This window comes from Lissotriton helveticus, chromosome 12 (assembly GCF_964261635.1).
Source record: "Lissotriton helveticus chromosome 12, aLisHel1.1, whole genome shotgun sequence".
Taxonomy (NCBI): domain Eukaryota; kingdom Metazoa; phylum Chordata; class Amphibia; order Caudata; family Salamandridae; genus Lissotriton; species Lissotriton helveticus.
This window is the reverse complement of record NC_136073.1, coordinates 268,159,078-268,175,597: the sequence shown is the minus strand read 5'-3', so window position 1 is coordinate 268,175,597 and position 16,520 is coordinate 268,159,078. Positions and strand designations below refer to the sequence as shown.

At 48.0% G+C, this 16,520-nt stretch overlaps 1 protein-coding gene across 8 annotated transcripts in view; it reads right to left on the bottom strand.

The window, feature by feature from the left end:
* The window catches only part of PMFBP1 (polyamine modulated factor 1 binding protein 1), a 2,317,386-nt gene that overhangs the window by 932,615 nt on the left and 1,368,251 nt on the right, over window positions 1-16,520 (bottom strand). For all 8 annotated transcript variants that reach the window (XM_078668626.1, XM_078668631.1, XM_078668625.1 and 5 more), the window contains one exon: window positions 14,003-14,249. In XM_078668626.1, coding sequence (XP_078524752.1) covers window positions 14,003-14,249 — 247 coding nt within the window. The remainder of the gene's footprint in view (window positions 1-14,002; window positions 14,250-16,520) is intronic.

The window sequence follows — 16,520 nt, the reverse complement described above, 5'->3', positions numbered from 1 at the left end:
TTAGGAATACCCGATTTTCGCAAATACTTTCAAGCTACACAGTTACGTTATCTTGTGGAATGGAGTAGGTGGGAGTCCGATAAACACTGGCTCTTTCAGGACCAGGCGGTAGCAGGGAGACCCCTGCAGGAGATCCCTTTCCTACGTCGCCCGCATCGGCCCAAGAACCTCTATGCCTCTTTTGTCACGAGGGTACTCCTACGGGTGTGGGATGCTACCAACGTCTTGCATGGCCTCACCACGTTTCCGGAATTGTCGTGTATGCGGAGCCCCGCAAGAACATCCCCTGGTGAGGCACACCAAATTGGATCACACGAGGGTGCTTCTGTTTTGAGTTGTAAATCTTGAGACGGCAAACGGATGACTGATGGAGAACGTCTAAGGACGCCACGCGTTACTTTGAAGTAAGAGTTTGAGTAATGAAAGCTTGGAGACTTATAGTCTGTTCGTGTCACTAGCGGTAATACTCCCACCACTTACCCCACCCTGCACTTTAGCTTCGCGCACTCATGTTAGTAGCCCACACACAAGAGCACTTTAATAGATCCCCTTTACCTTCCCCATACATTCCCTCACTGTCACTTCTCTCCGCTTCCTCCCCAGCTCTCCGTGATCAAGGGCGCCTATGCCCGAAATGCATTGGAGTTCAATGTTCAAATGTAAATGGATTATAACACTGGTCATCTCCCGATATGCTGTTGAATATCGAAGTTAATTATCCTTAAAGGGATCGTCTGTAAATAATTACAGAAATGAAATAATAAAGATTTACAACTCAAAACAGAAGCACCCTCGTGTGATCCAATTTGGTGTGCCTCACCAGGGGATGTTCTTGCGGGGCTCCGCATACACGACAATTCCGATATTTGAAGGTGTTTCAGACGGATAACACCACCCTACGAGTGCACCCAGAATCTAGAAGTACCTTACTGATCAATTAACCTACCTCTACGTTGTGCACCCTGCCATCTCCAATATTTGCTCACCACGTTTCCGTCACCGCTTACCCCGCTGGTAGACAACCCGGACTTCACTCCGGGGATGGAGAGTGGAGCGTTCGCACGATGGAAACAGGCGGGGTGTAGAGCCTTATGTCATTTATATGGCCCTGAAGGGGTTATCCCCTTTACACAACTCCGTCAGGAGTTCTCGCTCCCGGAGATGGAGCGACTTCGTTATATGCAAGCTCGCCATTGGGCCCTCCAGCCGCAAGTGAGAGGGAAGGCCGATCGGCTTTTTCTTCCCTATGAAAAGTGGCTCATGACGCGGACTTCGGACTCCAAACTGATTACAGATTTATATAAGCTGCTGCAGCCGCCGGCGACTCACTTTTATCACCCTGGGAGGGAGCGTTGGGAAAGGGAGTTGGGGAGGACATTGAGCCCTAAGGAATGGGAACACATATCCTATAGAGCGAGGCATTCGGCATACCACGTAGGGCTCACTGATACACTGACTAAGGTCTCTACCTATTGGTATTATACACCTCCACGGGTTCATGAGTTTGATCGTAGTAAGGAAGACACTTGTTGGCGGGGGTGTGGGCACCGGGGTACACTCACGCATATACTATGGGATTGCCCGCTCCTGGACCCTTACTGGAAGGAAGTGTTGGATGAAATTGACTCTCATTTTGAAATTGAATTGCCGCGCTTTCCTGCTTATACCCTGTTAGGGCTTCCGAATGGTTTGATGTACCCCCTCAGATCCCGCAGGGGCAGGCAGATAGCGATAGCTCTAGGCTCCGCAGTCCAGAACATTTTAATTCACTGGCACACCGCTACGATACCATCTATCACTGGTTGGCTACATAGGTTGTGGCATGTGTTGGGTATGGAGAAATTGTCTCTCACGGTGGCGGGTGAAGTGGACCAGTTCAGGGAGCTCTGGCAACCGTTTCACTCCTTATTGCTTACTGAATTTAGGGAACTTACCTGTCCCAAGTATCTCCGTCTCCTGCGGCTTCCGCACCCAGTAGAGTCTGCCCAATGACCCCTTGCTGGACTCATCCTCCTTGTGAATGTTGCTCTGATGTGTACCTTGGTTAGGGCCTGTGCACTGGACGCGGGGTGGGGGTGGGTATTGGGAGTTGGATGTTGGGGGGGATTGTTGGGAGGGGGGTTGCACGGGAAATGTCATGCCATGTTGAGACAACACGCGACTTATGTTACTGTGCGGGCGTGATCTGTGGGATTGAAATCTGCTAATGGCACTACTGAGAACTGGCTTTTCCGCCCTGCTGTGTCGCTTATTGAGATCTGTGTTTGTTCTCACATGTTGTGCTGAATAAAATACTTTAAACCTAGAATGGGTTTCTTGCTCTACCTCAGCCCAGGCTGAGAGCTCTAAATCATTCCCCAGTAGGCAATCTACAGGCAAGTTTGGTGACACTGCCACTCTCTTGTGGCCAGTGACACCTCCCCAGCTGAGATTGACCACTGCCATGGGATGATCTCTCTGTACTCCATCAATATTGGTCACCTGGTATGTGGCACCAGGAAAAAGTTGCCTTGAGGGGACTAGACTCTCAGTCACCATAGTGATGCTAGCCCCTGTGTCTCTATAGGCCTCAACTTTTATACCATTGATGAGGGGCTCCTGTCTGTACTTGCCCAAAGAGTTGGGACAAGTTGTGAAGTTGGCAAACCCCATGCCAGTCTCACAGACAAGAGTATCTAAGTTTGGGGACCTGGTTAGGCCAGAGTCCCCAGGAACTCCCAAAGTAAATGCACCCAAATTCTTGGGGGCACTCCCACCACCTGGGGGATTACTACTAGTAGTAACAGGAGGTTTGGGAATGTTTCTTGGGGGTATGTTCTCCTTATTGTTATTCTTTGGGCAACTGCTGTCAGTTTTCAAATGACCCACCTGTTTACAGGGATAACAATAAGGTTTCTTTTGGTTATTAGAAGGATTCTGGGACCCACCCCCCTCAGAGGATTTTTGGGGCCCTGATGTGGTTTGATCTGCAGATTTATTCCCACCCTTCTCTCGAGGCTTGGTTGATTCCTTTTTCTGGTCACCACCTTGGTTCTTAGGCCTAATCCTGGTTCTGACCCATTTGTCTGCCCTCTTACCCAATTCTTGTGGAGAGGTCAGATCAGAGTCTACCAGGTGCTGGTGTAATAACTGGTTCTGACAATTATTTAAGACTTGCTCTCTCATAATAAGATTATACAATCCTGTGAAGTCAGTAACCTTGCTACCCAGTAGCCAGCCTTCCAAAGCCCTAGTGGCACAATCAACAAAGTCAGCCCAATCCTGAGACTGGGTTTTCTGGGTATCCCTGAACAGCAACCTGTACTGCTCAGTGGTTAAGCCAAACCCATCAACCAGTGTATTTTTCAGGACTTGGTAATTGTTAGCATCCTCAACTCTAGTAGTGAGGAGCTTATCTCTACCTTTGCCATCAAAGGAGAGCCACAGTATAGCTGCCCACTGACTTTGGGGGATGCACTGTACAGTGCAGGCCCTCTCCAAAGCAGCCATCCATTTCTGGATGTCATCCCCTTGTTTAAAGGGGGGCACTATCTTTGTCAGGTGTTTAGTATCTAAACCCTTCTCTCTATCTCTTGGGAGATTGCTGCCACCAGTGGGAGCTAACCCACTCATCTGCTGCTCTCTAGCAAATGCAAGCTTTTCTTTGGCCAGGGCAAGTTCTTCCCTTTCAATCCTCAGAGCAGCCTGTCTCATTCTGGCTTCATGCTCTATTCTCTGAGGGGAAGTCAATCTCCTCTGGGGAGAGTTCCTTCTCCTCTGAGAAGAGGCATTAGAGTGCAGAGATCTATTGGAGTCCCTAGAAAGAGATCTATCTCTCCTAACTCCAAGGTTAGGCCTGCTTAGGGTCAGTACTGGGGGTCCCCCAGATCCTAGCCCAAGCAAGTCTATGTTGGCCCTAGTTAGCCTTCTGACTACCTCAAGACCTTTGTCTGCCTCATCCCCAGAGAGTTCCTCAGGATCCTCCTCCTCAACTGCATTTACAGTGTTGTGGAGGTCTGGATCCCCAGTGGTACCCTCTAAGGCTGGCATATTCCCATCTAGCTGAGAAATCTTTCTCGCATCATATGTCTCTAAGAGACCTATCAGAAAGGGAATGGTGGGGTTAGACCCCGGTTTCAGTTTCCTGGAGGTACACACTTGTCTCATCTCCTGGAAACTGAGAGCTGCATATCTTGAAGTGACCTGTGGAGGGTCAATAACCACAAGGGGAGTCTCTGAAGACTCTCCATGGGTAGACATGCTTTTCTAGTGAGGTGTAAGTGGTGCACTTACCTACACTATTTGTTTGCCTACTGATCCCTTGCTAGAGATGTAGTTTAGGGTGTGCTAGGCCCTAGGAGCTACAACAGCTGGTTCAGTAGAACTCAGAGTATTCTAAGCTAAGTTATATGTACCTTTAGTACTTATGTGATCTTTCAAATGATATTCTTAGGATATGTGTGGTAAAACAACAGCAAGCTCAAATCCCAACCGCTGCTCACCAATGTGAGAAGTTGGCCTGATATGCAGTGCTCACTATTCTAGTGATCACTATGTATCAGTCCAAACAACCCTTATTGATGATTGGTTGTAAGTCAACCTTATAGACCAGCTATCCTAGTAGCATGGCTACGAGCAGTCTAAGGCTAAGACTCTAGAGGGCGTGTTAAGCCAGCTGTTTTACCATCACATTACCCCTTGAACACCAAGTGAAAGGACACCACACAAGTTGTTATGAAAATAAACAGATATTTATTTATAACAAGACTACCCTGAACTCTTTATGAGTCAGGGAGCTAAGCACATAACAAAACTCTTAAGAAAATACTTTAAGTCGCACAATTTACACAAATGCCCTAGGGCACGAAAAACCATATATTACAAAAGTGGAATGCGAACTACTAGCAGGTAAGTAACTATTCTCATAGACTTTAGAAACGCTAGTCCTACAATGCTAAACACTTAGATTAGTTGCAGGAGGCCTGTGGACGTCGTGTGCAGAGTGGGAACTCTCACGCGTAAGGCGGGAAAAAGTCTATGGAGGCTAGTAGTCACAAAGTTACTGTCCTCGGGCGAACCCGACTAGGTGGGTCGAAAACAAGAGTGGATCCGAACACTTAGGGTGTTGGACTATGCTGGAGCACCGGAGTACTCAGGTTACCTAGCCCAGGGGCTGCGGCTGCATAGGGTTGAAGTTGCGTCGGAAACCCTCGTTGAAGATCCAGGAGCCTGAAGAAAGAGTTGCTGGCAGGCGGCCAGTGAAGAAAGTTCGGAGTGATCCAAGCCTGGATCAGGGAAGAAGAAACCTGTAAGCAGAGGGGACCAAGTTCTGAATCACTAGCCAGTGATTTGAGTGGGCACCAGGATGGCACCGGACGAAGTCACCTCAGCCAGGTGAGTGGGCGCTGCTGGGCTCTGCAGTCTCTCGGACCAGGAGGCGTTGTCGGCGACCAGGATGGAGGTGCGAGCTGTCCCACAAAGGTTCTTGCTGTCGACGTCGCTGGACCCAGGATTGGGCAACAAGTCTTGGCAAATGCAAGGCCCACGCGGTGGACCTAAAATGGTGTCTTGAGTGGACCAGGAGGGTCCAGGGTGCTCCTCTTTTGGAGGGGAGCAAGGGCTAGTCTGGAGCAACCAGACCAGCAGTGGTTGTCGTCATGGAGCGTCGTGAGAGGGCCACTAGCCAACGGGCAAGCGACCTGGACAACGCGGTTGGCAGCAAAGAGCAGAAGGGCCACACGCAGATCTCGTGGATGCAGGGGGGCTGAACTTCGGTGCTGGAGCTGCTCAGGGTCGGGGCTTCTCTTACCCCAAAGCACTCAGTCGAGGGTCACTCGGGAGTCGTGCTGGACAAGCGTCGCGCAGTTCTGAAGATGGCCGGTCCCTCGAGGTCTCGTCGCACCCACGGATCACAGCTGGGCTGATGATGTAGGTTGAGGTCAGAGGTGCCAGGGAAGCCGGTTCTCGTCGTGCTGGAGCAGTCTTGATCCGAAGGAGAGACTGGCAACAAACCGCGATACTTGGTTGGTGCCTGCTGCTGCAGGGTGACTACTCCTTAGTCACAAGGGAGAAATCTTGAGAAGAGTCTTGAGTTCCTTCTTGCAGAAAGTAGTTTCAGGATTCAAAGATGATCTAATTTGGAAGGGGGCCAGTTCCTACCTTTATCCTGCAAAAAAAGGGGCTGGCACGCGACTAAGTCCTGCCCTATGGGTGGGACCAGGAGGGGGGTGGTTACACCCCTCTCCTTTGGCGGGCTTTCCCCAGGCCAGGGGCTGGAGTGCCCCTGGAACTGGTTTCAGCCGGCCTATGCACAGTGAGCACCGGGGTGCCACTTGCAGTCACCTTCCTCTAAAGCCCTGCCTACCTAGGATACACAAAATCCTGTCTGGGACGGTGCTGGCACCGCCCCAGGCAGGAAACCCTTTGTCCTTGCCTCCTGGGCTGGGAGGACTCCCAGCAGCAGGAGGGCAGACTTGTGTCTCGGTGGCAGCATCCATTTTGTGGAGCTAAGGCTCTGTCTAACTTTAACCGGGGTTACAGGTTACATACATGTCGTGTCCCTCTAGAAGGGTGGAATGCTAACCCCGTCGCCAGAATTGGCGAGGGGTTAGTATTCCAATTCGTATGACACCTTACTCGACATGTTTTGATAAAGCGATACCAGAGTTGGCATATAACCGCGAGGATTATAATGCACTTAAGAGTATATGGTATGCGATATCATGGAAACGGCTAAGGGATGGATCCCGAAAGCCGCAGACAGGCTCAGCTCATGACAGAGCACTATCTCACACGATTCCAAGCACTCTGCCTTCAGGATTGTTAAGGCCTGCCATAGGAGTGACTGATAGGAGATCTGTGTGTCCATTTTTAGGGTTAGATATAGGTATACTATATCTAAAGCAAAGGGTGATTACACCACCTTGCCCCAGCTGTCGTGCAGCCAGTTGTGTCAGATCTGGATGGCCAGCCAGGGGTGGCATAATACATGCTGCAGCCCCTGGTAGGCCCTGGTTACACCTATGCCCTGGGTACCTAAGGTACACTGTACAGGGACTGATAAGGTGACTCAGTATCCAATTAGATATGTACCTAGGGTACATGGAATCCATTTTACAGAGAGAGCAGTAGGCCTGGGGTCCTGAATAGCAGGGCCCCAGGTCAACTAAGTCAGAAAACCAGCAAAACACCAGGCAAAAAGTTGGGGGCAACCATAGTCAGGGATCTACCTTCCTACAACATCTTTTGAGGGTTCATTAGAAATCGAAACAAGGTCCCATTCAGGTGACAGTTCAAGGCCACTAGCTACAGATAGGTCCTCAAAAGGGTCCTCAGAATCATGAAGCTCGCCTTCCTCTAGATTTTCCTCTCTATATCTCTCCTCATCCATCAATCTTTGGGCTTCACGCCTAGATCTTATCTTCACATTCGAAGCCGTCGGATCCGCAATCGACTCCGACGTAGCCGGAGCTGGCGTCGGACTCGACGTCGGACGAGGAAGAGACTCACGACGTCGCTTAGGGTTCGGCATCATAGTTGATGGAATTGGAGTCGAAGGAATCGGAGTCATCGATCTCGGCGTCGATGGCTTCGGTGTCGAAGGCCTCGCCAGAGTCGGATAATGCCAATGCGGCGCCGAAGCCGGCATAAAAGGCATAAAGGGCGCAGGTGCATAGGAATGAGGAACACCCAAACCATATGCCATAGGACCCATGGGACCAGTAGGAGCCCCAGAGGGATACATAGCCCTTGAATAGATACCGAACATCGCATTCAGGAAATGCGTCGGGTCTTGACCTGGAGCCGGAAAGGCAGGGTATGAACCCCCAGGTTGCTCTTGAGGCCGTGGAGTCGAAACGACGTCGACCTCTTCCTCAGGCTGGTGCACCGGAGTCGAACGACCTTCGTGCATCTGAGCACCACCCTCACCATCCTCCTCACCTTCATCCTCCCGACCTGAAAGATGGGATGGGTCCGGAGATGGAACAGTCTTCTGCTTCGGCGAACTCAGTGAGTTCGCATGCGACGCCTCAACCTCGACATCGTGTTCCTCCGAAGCCGAAGAAACTACCTTCTCGACCAGCTTCACTTGTGACTTCGGCTTGGAACCCGACTCCTTCCTCGATCGATGTCGGGATTCATGGGTTCTCTTTTTATGCTTCTTTCTAGAAGACCTTGAAGCATGGGCCGAGGACGAATCCGATCGCGACCTCGATCGAGATCTCGACTTCGAACGACGAGTTCGCGATCTTGACTTTTTCTTTTCTTTTCCTCCTTTAAACTTAGCAACTAGAAGTTTTGCTTCTCTCTCTCGGAGGGCCTTTGGTGTCATCTTCATGCAGGATTGGCAGTCTTCGACGTCGTGGTCGGAACTCAGACACCACAAACAGCATTCATGCGGATCCGTAATGGACATTATTCTGATACATTCTCCCCAAGCTTTAAATCCAGTCTTCTTCGAGGTCATGATGAAAACGAGACGACAAATATACTAGAAATTCAGATAGTAACAAAGTTACAGTAAAGGCTACAGACGATCCCAGAAAACCGTTAGCGTCGACGACGCGGAAAAAAGGGAACTGATGTCATCATGCCGGCGTGGGCCTATTGTAGGCGTCGGTGACGTCAGCGGAGTCGCGAGCGATGCCGTGCCTCTGTGACGTCCGAGTCCACGTCGGCGCGAAGCTACAAAAAGAATTTCCGAATGTTGCTGACGCAAGGGGATATTCACAAGGTGAGGAATCCACACGGCAGATGTATCTATCAGAAAGGTGTTATATGGTCGGGGGCAGTGACAAGACGTCACTGCTTGTTAGTGGCGGAGGATCTGGCATTATTATGTCCACGTCCTCTGCCCTTGGTGCTGTTGCCACGGTATCCACCCCTATTGTTCTTGTTATAGGTGGTTTGTGCGCCTCCCTTGGTGTATTGGGCTTGTTGCGCCGCTTGTCCTCTTGAAGCTCCCCTGTTACCGGAGCAATGAAAGGAACCACCCCTGAACTGCTGAGACTGCAGAGCTCCCATGGATTTAGAAGTTTCAGTGTCCTTTTTAATCTTTTCAAGAGTGGTGTCCACCTCTGGACCAAACAGGAAGTCAGGGTTTACTGGCTGATTGAGTAGGGTAGTTTGGATTTCCGACTTAAACCCAGAGATGCGGAGCCAGGCATGCCTTCTGAGCAGAACGCTAGTGTTTATGGCCCTAGCTGCTGTGCCGGCTGCATCCAACGCGCACTTAATGGACGCATTGGAGATCAACTTCCCCTCTTGTATAAGCATTTCTGCTCCCTCCTTATAAGTATCTGGCAGGTGTTGCATTAACTGCTCTAACGTGTCATAGTGTGCCCTGTCATATCTTGCTAACAGGGCCTGGGTATTGGAGATTCTCCAAATATTATCAGCTTGAGCTACCACACGTTTTCCAGAGGCTTCCAAGATCTTGGATTCTTTGTTCGGAGGAGGAGCATCACCCGTTGTCTGAGAGTTCGCTCTTTTGCGAGCGTTAGCCGCCACTAAGGAGTCCAGTGGGAGTTGGCCCTTGATGTAGGTAGGGTCCACGGGCGCAGGCCGGTACTTCTTCTCAATTCTTGGGTTGACCACCCTTGCTTTAGTGGGCTCTTTAAAAATGTCACTTGCATGTTTGAGCACACCTTTGAGCATAGGCAGAGTTTTTATAGACCTTTCTGACGTGGAGAATGTATCAAAAAGAAAGTCTTCCTCCACCGGGTCAGGGTGCATATCTACGTCTTGGTTATGTGCCGCCCTCTCAATCTAGTTGAAGGCAGCAGTATCTTCAGTAGGCGAAGGCTTGATAGCATATGAAAGAGTATCAGGGGTGGTGTGTGGTTCAGCAGGGTCCTCAGTGTCAGCCCACGGCTGGGACTCATCATGATCAGTATCAATGGGATAGTTAAACTGATCCTCATTGTCCCCTTCCTCTACATCCTCAGTGACATGTGTGGGAGAGTAAGTATAGTCCTGATCATATGTTTGCATGGGTTCAAAAAGAATAGGAGAGGTGGTAGAGTCTCTCTTCTTCTTTAGTGGTATTTTATAATGTTCCATAGGCGTTTCAGGCCTGATCTTACGCTTGTAAACGGTGAGTCGACCTGATTCGGAGTCGATGTAGAGTTTCGACTGGTTGTCGTGGGACGGTGGCTGGAATATAATGTCTTCCGTCCGAGGCTGAGTGGCTGCGGCAACCGACGTTGACTTGGAAGAGTCGGTAGCCTGTGTGTGTTGAACAGGTTTTGGCCGTGCTGTCGGGGGCAGTCCGAACTTTATCGGCGCCGTAAGCATTGCGGATGGACTGACTTGCTTCGATGGAGGCGTTGTCTTCGATCCGACCGACTTTGACAGTTCAGTGTGTTTGAGGCCTTGCGTCGATTCGAGACGTTGTTGCGCAGCAGGAGCGCCCTTGTGCTTCGACGCGGTCGGGTGCTTCGATCCGAGTTTAGACTTTGGGTCGAAGGCCTTGACTAACAGTGGCTTCTTTATTTTCGGATCGATGGTCTTCTGGGCCTTGATTCCTTTGGAAGAGTCGCTATCTTTGGAGCCGGCCGTCGACGGGAGCGTGACGTGTTTAACTGTAGACACAGGCGTAGTCGATCCGATCTTTGGTTCGACGCCCTCTTTCGACCCCGAGGGGTCGAGCGCACGGTTCGACTTGGAATGTTCCGAAGTCGTCGATCCGATGGTTGTCTTAACCAGTGTCGCTTTCGATTTCGTGTCTTTTGGTTTCGGTTTTGATTTTTCCACCGAGTGTGGCCGATCGACCGAAGGCTCTTTGGAAATGTTCTTAGTCGGGCCTTGAAGCGGGACTAGAGAATGGTGTTGAAGATCTTGGCTAAGGCCTTCCGGCGATGCCTCAACCTGAGCCGTGGAAGAGTCTTTATGGGGCCCACCTACTGCGGTTGGGCCTAGCTCCTCGCTTGAGTCGTCGTCGACGGCTCCGATAGGTTGTACGTTGTCTCCTACCTCGACGATGTCTTCAACATGGACGGAGTGTTCTTCCTCGTCCTCGTTGTAGGTGGAGTCTGGCTCCGACGCGGGATCCGAGTGTTCTGGATCCTCTTCTTGTACATTTTCTTCGTCGTCACCCCCGAAGATGTTTTCTGGGTCTGGTGCCGATTCTCGCGCCGACTGTCGTGCAGCTCGTCGAAGACGGAGAGTTTTCTTCGATCTGAATTTCGAACAGGCCATGCAGCTGGCCTCGTCGTGGTCCGGTGAGAGACATTTGTTGCACACCGGGTGCATGTCGATGTGGGGATATTTCGAGTTGCAGACGGGGCAGCGCTTGAACGGACTCCGTTCCATCGTCGATCGTCGAGCGGCCTTTGGCGTCGAAAGGCAAAAAGTCTTTCGAAGTCGAGTTCAAAGAACTTGAAAGAGGTAAAAGGCACCGAACGAAAGACAATACTGACACCCCTAAGGCCTTTTGGCCTCGAAAAAGAGTATCTAATATATATTCCGAATGTGAGTTAAGAAGTACATCCGAACCCAATGGCGGAAAAAAACAATCTGAGCATGGAGGGGATGCCCATGAGCACTGTAGTCCAGGGGAGGAGCCACCTATCTCGTGATACTTCGAAGACTCTTCCAGGACAACAATGTGCAATCATCCGGACCCAACACTAGGCGGCGATCTATGCATAGATATAAATTCAGCAGCCCACATGCCTCGAACACTGGAATTCCCGACCTCCTGAGATGGGAAGCCATCACTGCCATCACCTTGGTGAAGACTCGAGGTGCGGTAGTAAGACCAAACGGAAGGACTGCAAACTGGTAGTGCTGCGACCCAACCGTAAAAACGAAGATACTTCCTGTGCAACTTCAGAATTGGGATGTGGAAATACGCATCCTGCAAGTCGATAGACACCATCCAGTCCTCTTGTTGCAGCGCCTGAAGAACCTGTGCTAAGGTGAGCATCTTCAACCTTTCCCATTTGAGAAACAGATTAAAAGTTCTGAGGTTCAGGATAGGACGTAATCTGCCATCCTTCTTGGGGATCAGGAAATACCGGAAGTAGCAACCCTGACCCCTTTCCTGCTCAGGAACCACCTCTATCGCACTTTTTTGTAAAAGGAGAGCAAATGATCCTCCGTGCACAACCCCTGGCAAGGAGGGAAAGGAGGAGGGAATTCCATGAAGGGAAGAGCGTACCCATTCTCTACAAGATCTAAAACCCAAAGGTCTGAAGTTATTAATTTCCAATCTTGTCGAAAATGGGTAAGCCGACCTCCCACAGGACCCACATTATCCAGGATGGCGGATCTAGGGCTCTTTCCTGCATTACCGGGAGGGGTTAAGAAGGTAGAGGAGAAGGAGGAAGAGGAATGGCGTCCGGCTTCACGAAGGCGACCTCTGCCTTTACCCCTGTAGCTCTTATACAAGGGGTTCCGCTGTTGTTGTCTGGAACCACGAAAGGAAGTCTTCCCAAAACCACGGTAACGTTTAAATCCATAGCCTCTCGTCTGAGTCTGCAGACCCAAAGACCTTGCCCTAGCCTTACTGTCCTTAAATCTTTGCAGGGCAGAGTCCGCCTTTTCACCAAAAAGCTTTGCATCATCGAAATGGCAAATCAATAAGAGCAGCCTGCACGTAAGGAGAGAACCCAGAAGACCTTAACCATGCATGTCTTCTAGTCGCAATGGATGAGCCCATTACTTTGGCAACAGAATTTGCTGTGTCCAAGCCAGACTGCATGACTTGGCGAGCCGAAGCCTGAGAGTACGCCAACACTTCACTCAGATTACCCCTGTCCTCTTCAGACAACTCTGGAAGAAGCTGTTTTGCAGAGACCATTAGTGCATAAATATATCTGCCCAAGAGACAAGTGGCGTTGGTAGATTTCAGTGACATAATAGCAGATTAAAAAACCTTTTGGAATCCCTGTCTGAGGGAACTTGAGAAAAAGCCCCTGTAGATTGCTTTCAACAAGAAGCCTGCACCACCAGACTTTCAGGAGAGGGGTGAGAGGAAAGGAAAACCAAACGAAGTATGGAGACTCCCAGAAAAAACCATTGGCGTTGACAGCGTGGAAAAAAGGGAACTGACATCATCACACCGAGGTGGTCCTCCTATGGCTCCGGTGACGTCATGCAGAGCCGCGTGCGGCGCCATGGCATTGTGATGACCTCGTCGGCGCGGAGAGCTAGGAAAAATTTCCGCGGGAATGCTGGTGCACGGGACATTCATAAGGTGAGGAATCCACAGGCAGATCTATCCAAACCAAACACCTGTAATTGGTACCCAAAGAATAACATGAAACACCTCTAATACTGATGGACTTTATTACGCTCATTAACCTACCCAGTACTGCGCCCCTCTGAAATTTAGATGACCCGACCAAATGTAAAACAGAGTCAATGCTCATGTGTGCCTCGTGAGTGTCAATCACTAAATTTGGACTTGCTCCTATAAGTAAGAATTAGAAATATGGTTTTGAAGATATACAGTGGAACAACATGTGTCTCCTGAAGACTTTGATAAACTAAAATAATTACATGCGTGTTGAATCTACCCTACTCCAAAGGAAAGACTCGGGTATTAATCAAGCCAAAATCATGGCTGCTGCATGGGTTCCAATCTTTGCTTCTTCAGAGAGAAGAAATGGCAGTTATATACAGATCTTTGATTAAAGACTTTTTGTGGGCGCTCTGGTACTGAACATTTATAAACTGGTAAGGAAAGTTCGAGCTCTAGAAGAAAGAATGTTCTCCTTCACAGAGAACATACAGAGAAACATGATAAATGTTGAGTAATATCCCCTGAGCAGATGACAGTCTAGATAAATCTTCATGACCCATTTTAGGAAAATAATTTTGAGAAAGCTTGGATTTGTAATTTAAAGAGAGTACCTACTTAAGAGTCAACTGTAAGCCTTGGTGCTTGATTTTGAGATGTATGACTCTCCACACTGGAAGTCCAAATCCAGCATCTTTGAAGTCATTAGCATTAGGGCAAAAAACGGCTTTGAAGTTCACATCACTCTAAAGACAAACACTCTATCGTGCCTCTTACCCGCTTGCTGGTGTCGTTTGTGGGTGTCCTGGAGATCATTCTTTAGTTGCTGAATCTCATTCTTCAGGGAGATATTTGCATTCTCCTTCTGATCCTTCTCCTTTTGTAGTCGCTGAATCTCTAATTCAAAGCCTTTAATGGCTGAGAGATGCTTTGCAATTTCCAAACTCTTCCCTTTCAGGGAGCTACGAGACTGAAGTAGATCTGCCTCGGACTTTCGCAAAAGGTCATCCCTTTTTAGAACTGCCTGCATCAAATAAATTAGGAAGAAAATAAGAGTTGCATGTCCTTATAAAATCTTGTCATTCTTTAAAAAAATGCACTTTCAACAAGTTGTATTTCTGCCAAGTCTATGCTATACTTATGCATATGTCTGATAGTGCTGTCAATTGAAAATTGATGGCATCCCTTAGGGCACACTTGTGTTGGGGTAATAATCCTCCGTGTGACGATGAAATGATATATACTTTAGTCTTGTAGAAGTTCAAAAATAAAGTTTTATTCTCTGTTCATTGATGTTTGTTTCTCCACATCATCAATAAAGATTTTGCTTTACAATTTTTTCAACAGTGGCGTTTACCAGCTCCAATGTATTTCGGGTGTAAACCCTTCGTCTGGGAACATCTATAAAACAACGACATATATAGCTCGTTTGTCATGTCTGTTTGTAACAGAGTATGGATGGTTAGTATCGTGCTGGGAATGCTTATCTAGGTGTAACGAACATTGTGCTCGAAGTCCGGAGGGTGTGGTTTTGTGCTATGTTAAAATCATGGTGTGAAATCTCTTATATGCGTTAAACATACTGGCTATGGGCGGGTGAGCATGCTTTATAAATTTGAACAATGTGTCGATTAAGGCTCGACAAGTCATCGTGATTGTTGATTGAGTGCTCATTAATGGTGGCTACGTGATACGGGTGTGATGACTGAGGTTACGTGGATTAGCTGCTGTTTTAATAAAGACGCCAGTGCGGCTTTCAATTTTAAGTGAACACGAGGGCCGTGTTTGTGCGCTATAGGAAAAAAGGTGTTCAGCATTACTTACTTGGATTAAAAACACTGTGTCCGTTCGTGAAGGAAAGTAGTCGTGTGCCGAGTGGTCGGTGACCGGGTTAGTTAGTTAGTACCAGTGAGTTGAAACACTCATAAAGAGTGTTGGAGGATTCGTCACGTGACCGCGAGAGGTATGGTGATAAAAATAGGACTGTGTGAAAACCCGAAGGGTAGTGCCGTAGTGTGCGGGATAAACATAGAAGTTGGATTTCTCATGTTGATGTTTAAAGTTAAACAGTCTATTTTAACCAAAACATAAACATACAAAAGAATTACATGAAAATTGCTACAGCAAGGAGACTTGCAGAACTATGGATCCCAACGGAGTGGAATAAAAAATGGTGGTTCTGAGTTGTAATTACAGATAACAAGAATATTCTATATGTTCATTTAATCCATACGGTTTCATCGAATTGAGTTTGTAAATCCAATAGTTTTCTCTCTGGAATAAATATTTATTATTGTCTCTCCCCTCTACTTTTTTGATAATTTCCAATATCATGAATTTGAGTTGCGAGATGTTGTGGTTCATTTCATTAAAGTGGTTAGATACTGATGACTTGATATTTTTAGTTCTGATGTTCGACTTGTGTTCATTCAAACGCACTTTAATTTTACGCTCAGTCTTGCCGACGTAGGTTTTTCCACATGGACATTTTAACATGTAGACTACATTACTCGTGTCGCAGGTCGCTGTTGCTTTTATTGGTATGTTGTGTCCTCTCATGGGATGTGTCACTTTGTTACCCAAAATTATATTATTGCAATTGTTGCAATTGTTGCAGGGTCTGGTTCCTTTGCTTTCAATTTGTATGTCTCCTGATTGTTTGAGGATCTCTCCCAAGTTTTTGCCTCTGGTGTATGCGAATAACGGTCGTGATTTGAACATGTCTTTGAAGTCCGTTTCCAATTGCAACATGGGCCAATGTTTTAATACGATTTTGCGAAATGTAGTGCTAACATTAGAAAATGTTGAAACTATGACCATCCAGTCACTCTGAGGCTTTTCTCTTGATGTTTGTAGTAAATCCGAACGATTGAGGTCTTTAACTTGGTTTTTGGCTGTTTCTAAGATGGGATCTGGATATCCTCTTTCTCGAAATCTATCAATCATCTCATTTATTCGAGTGTCAACCAGGCTGGAATCTGAAATGATTCGTTTGACTCTTATCATTTGGGACTTGGGTAAATGTTTCTTGAGCGATGTCTGGTGGAAACTCGTGTAATGTAGAACATTATTCTGATCAGTTGGTTTTCGGTATATGTCTGTATGAATGCTGTTGTTCTTTATCGTGACTTGAACATCCAGGTAAGTGATAGATTCAGCATCTATAGTCCATGTGAATTTAATTCGTTCATTGATAGAGTTTAGTGTCATCAGTGCTTGTTCGAGATTCTCTCTAGTATCCTTCCAAAGAATAAATAGATCATCGATGAAACGAACATACATTTTGATGTTGTCA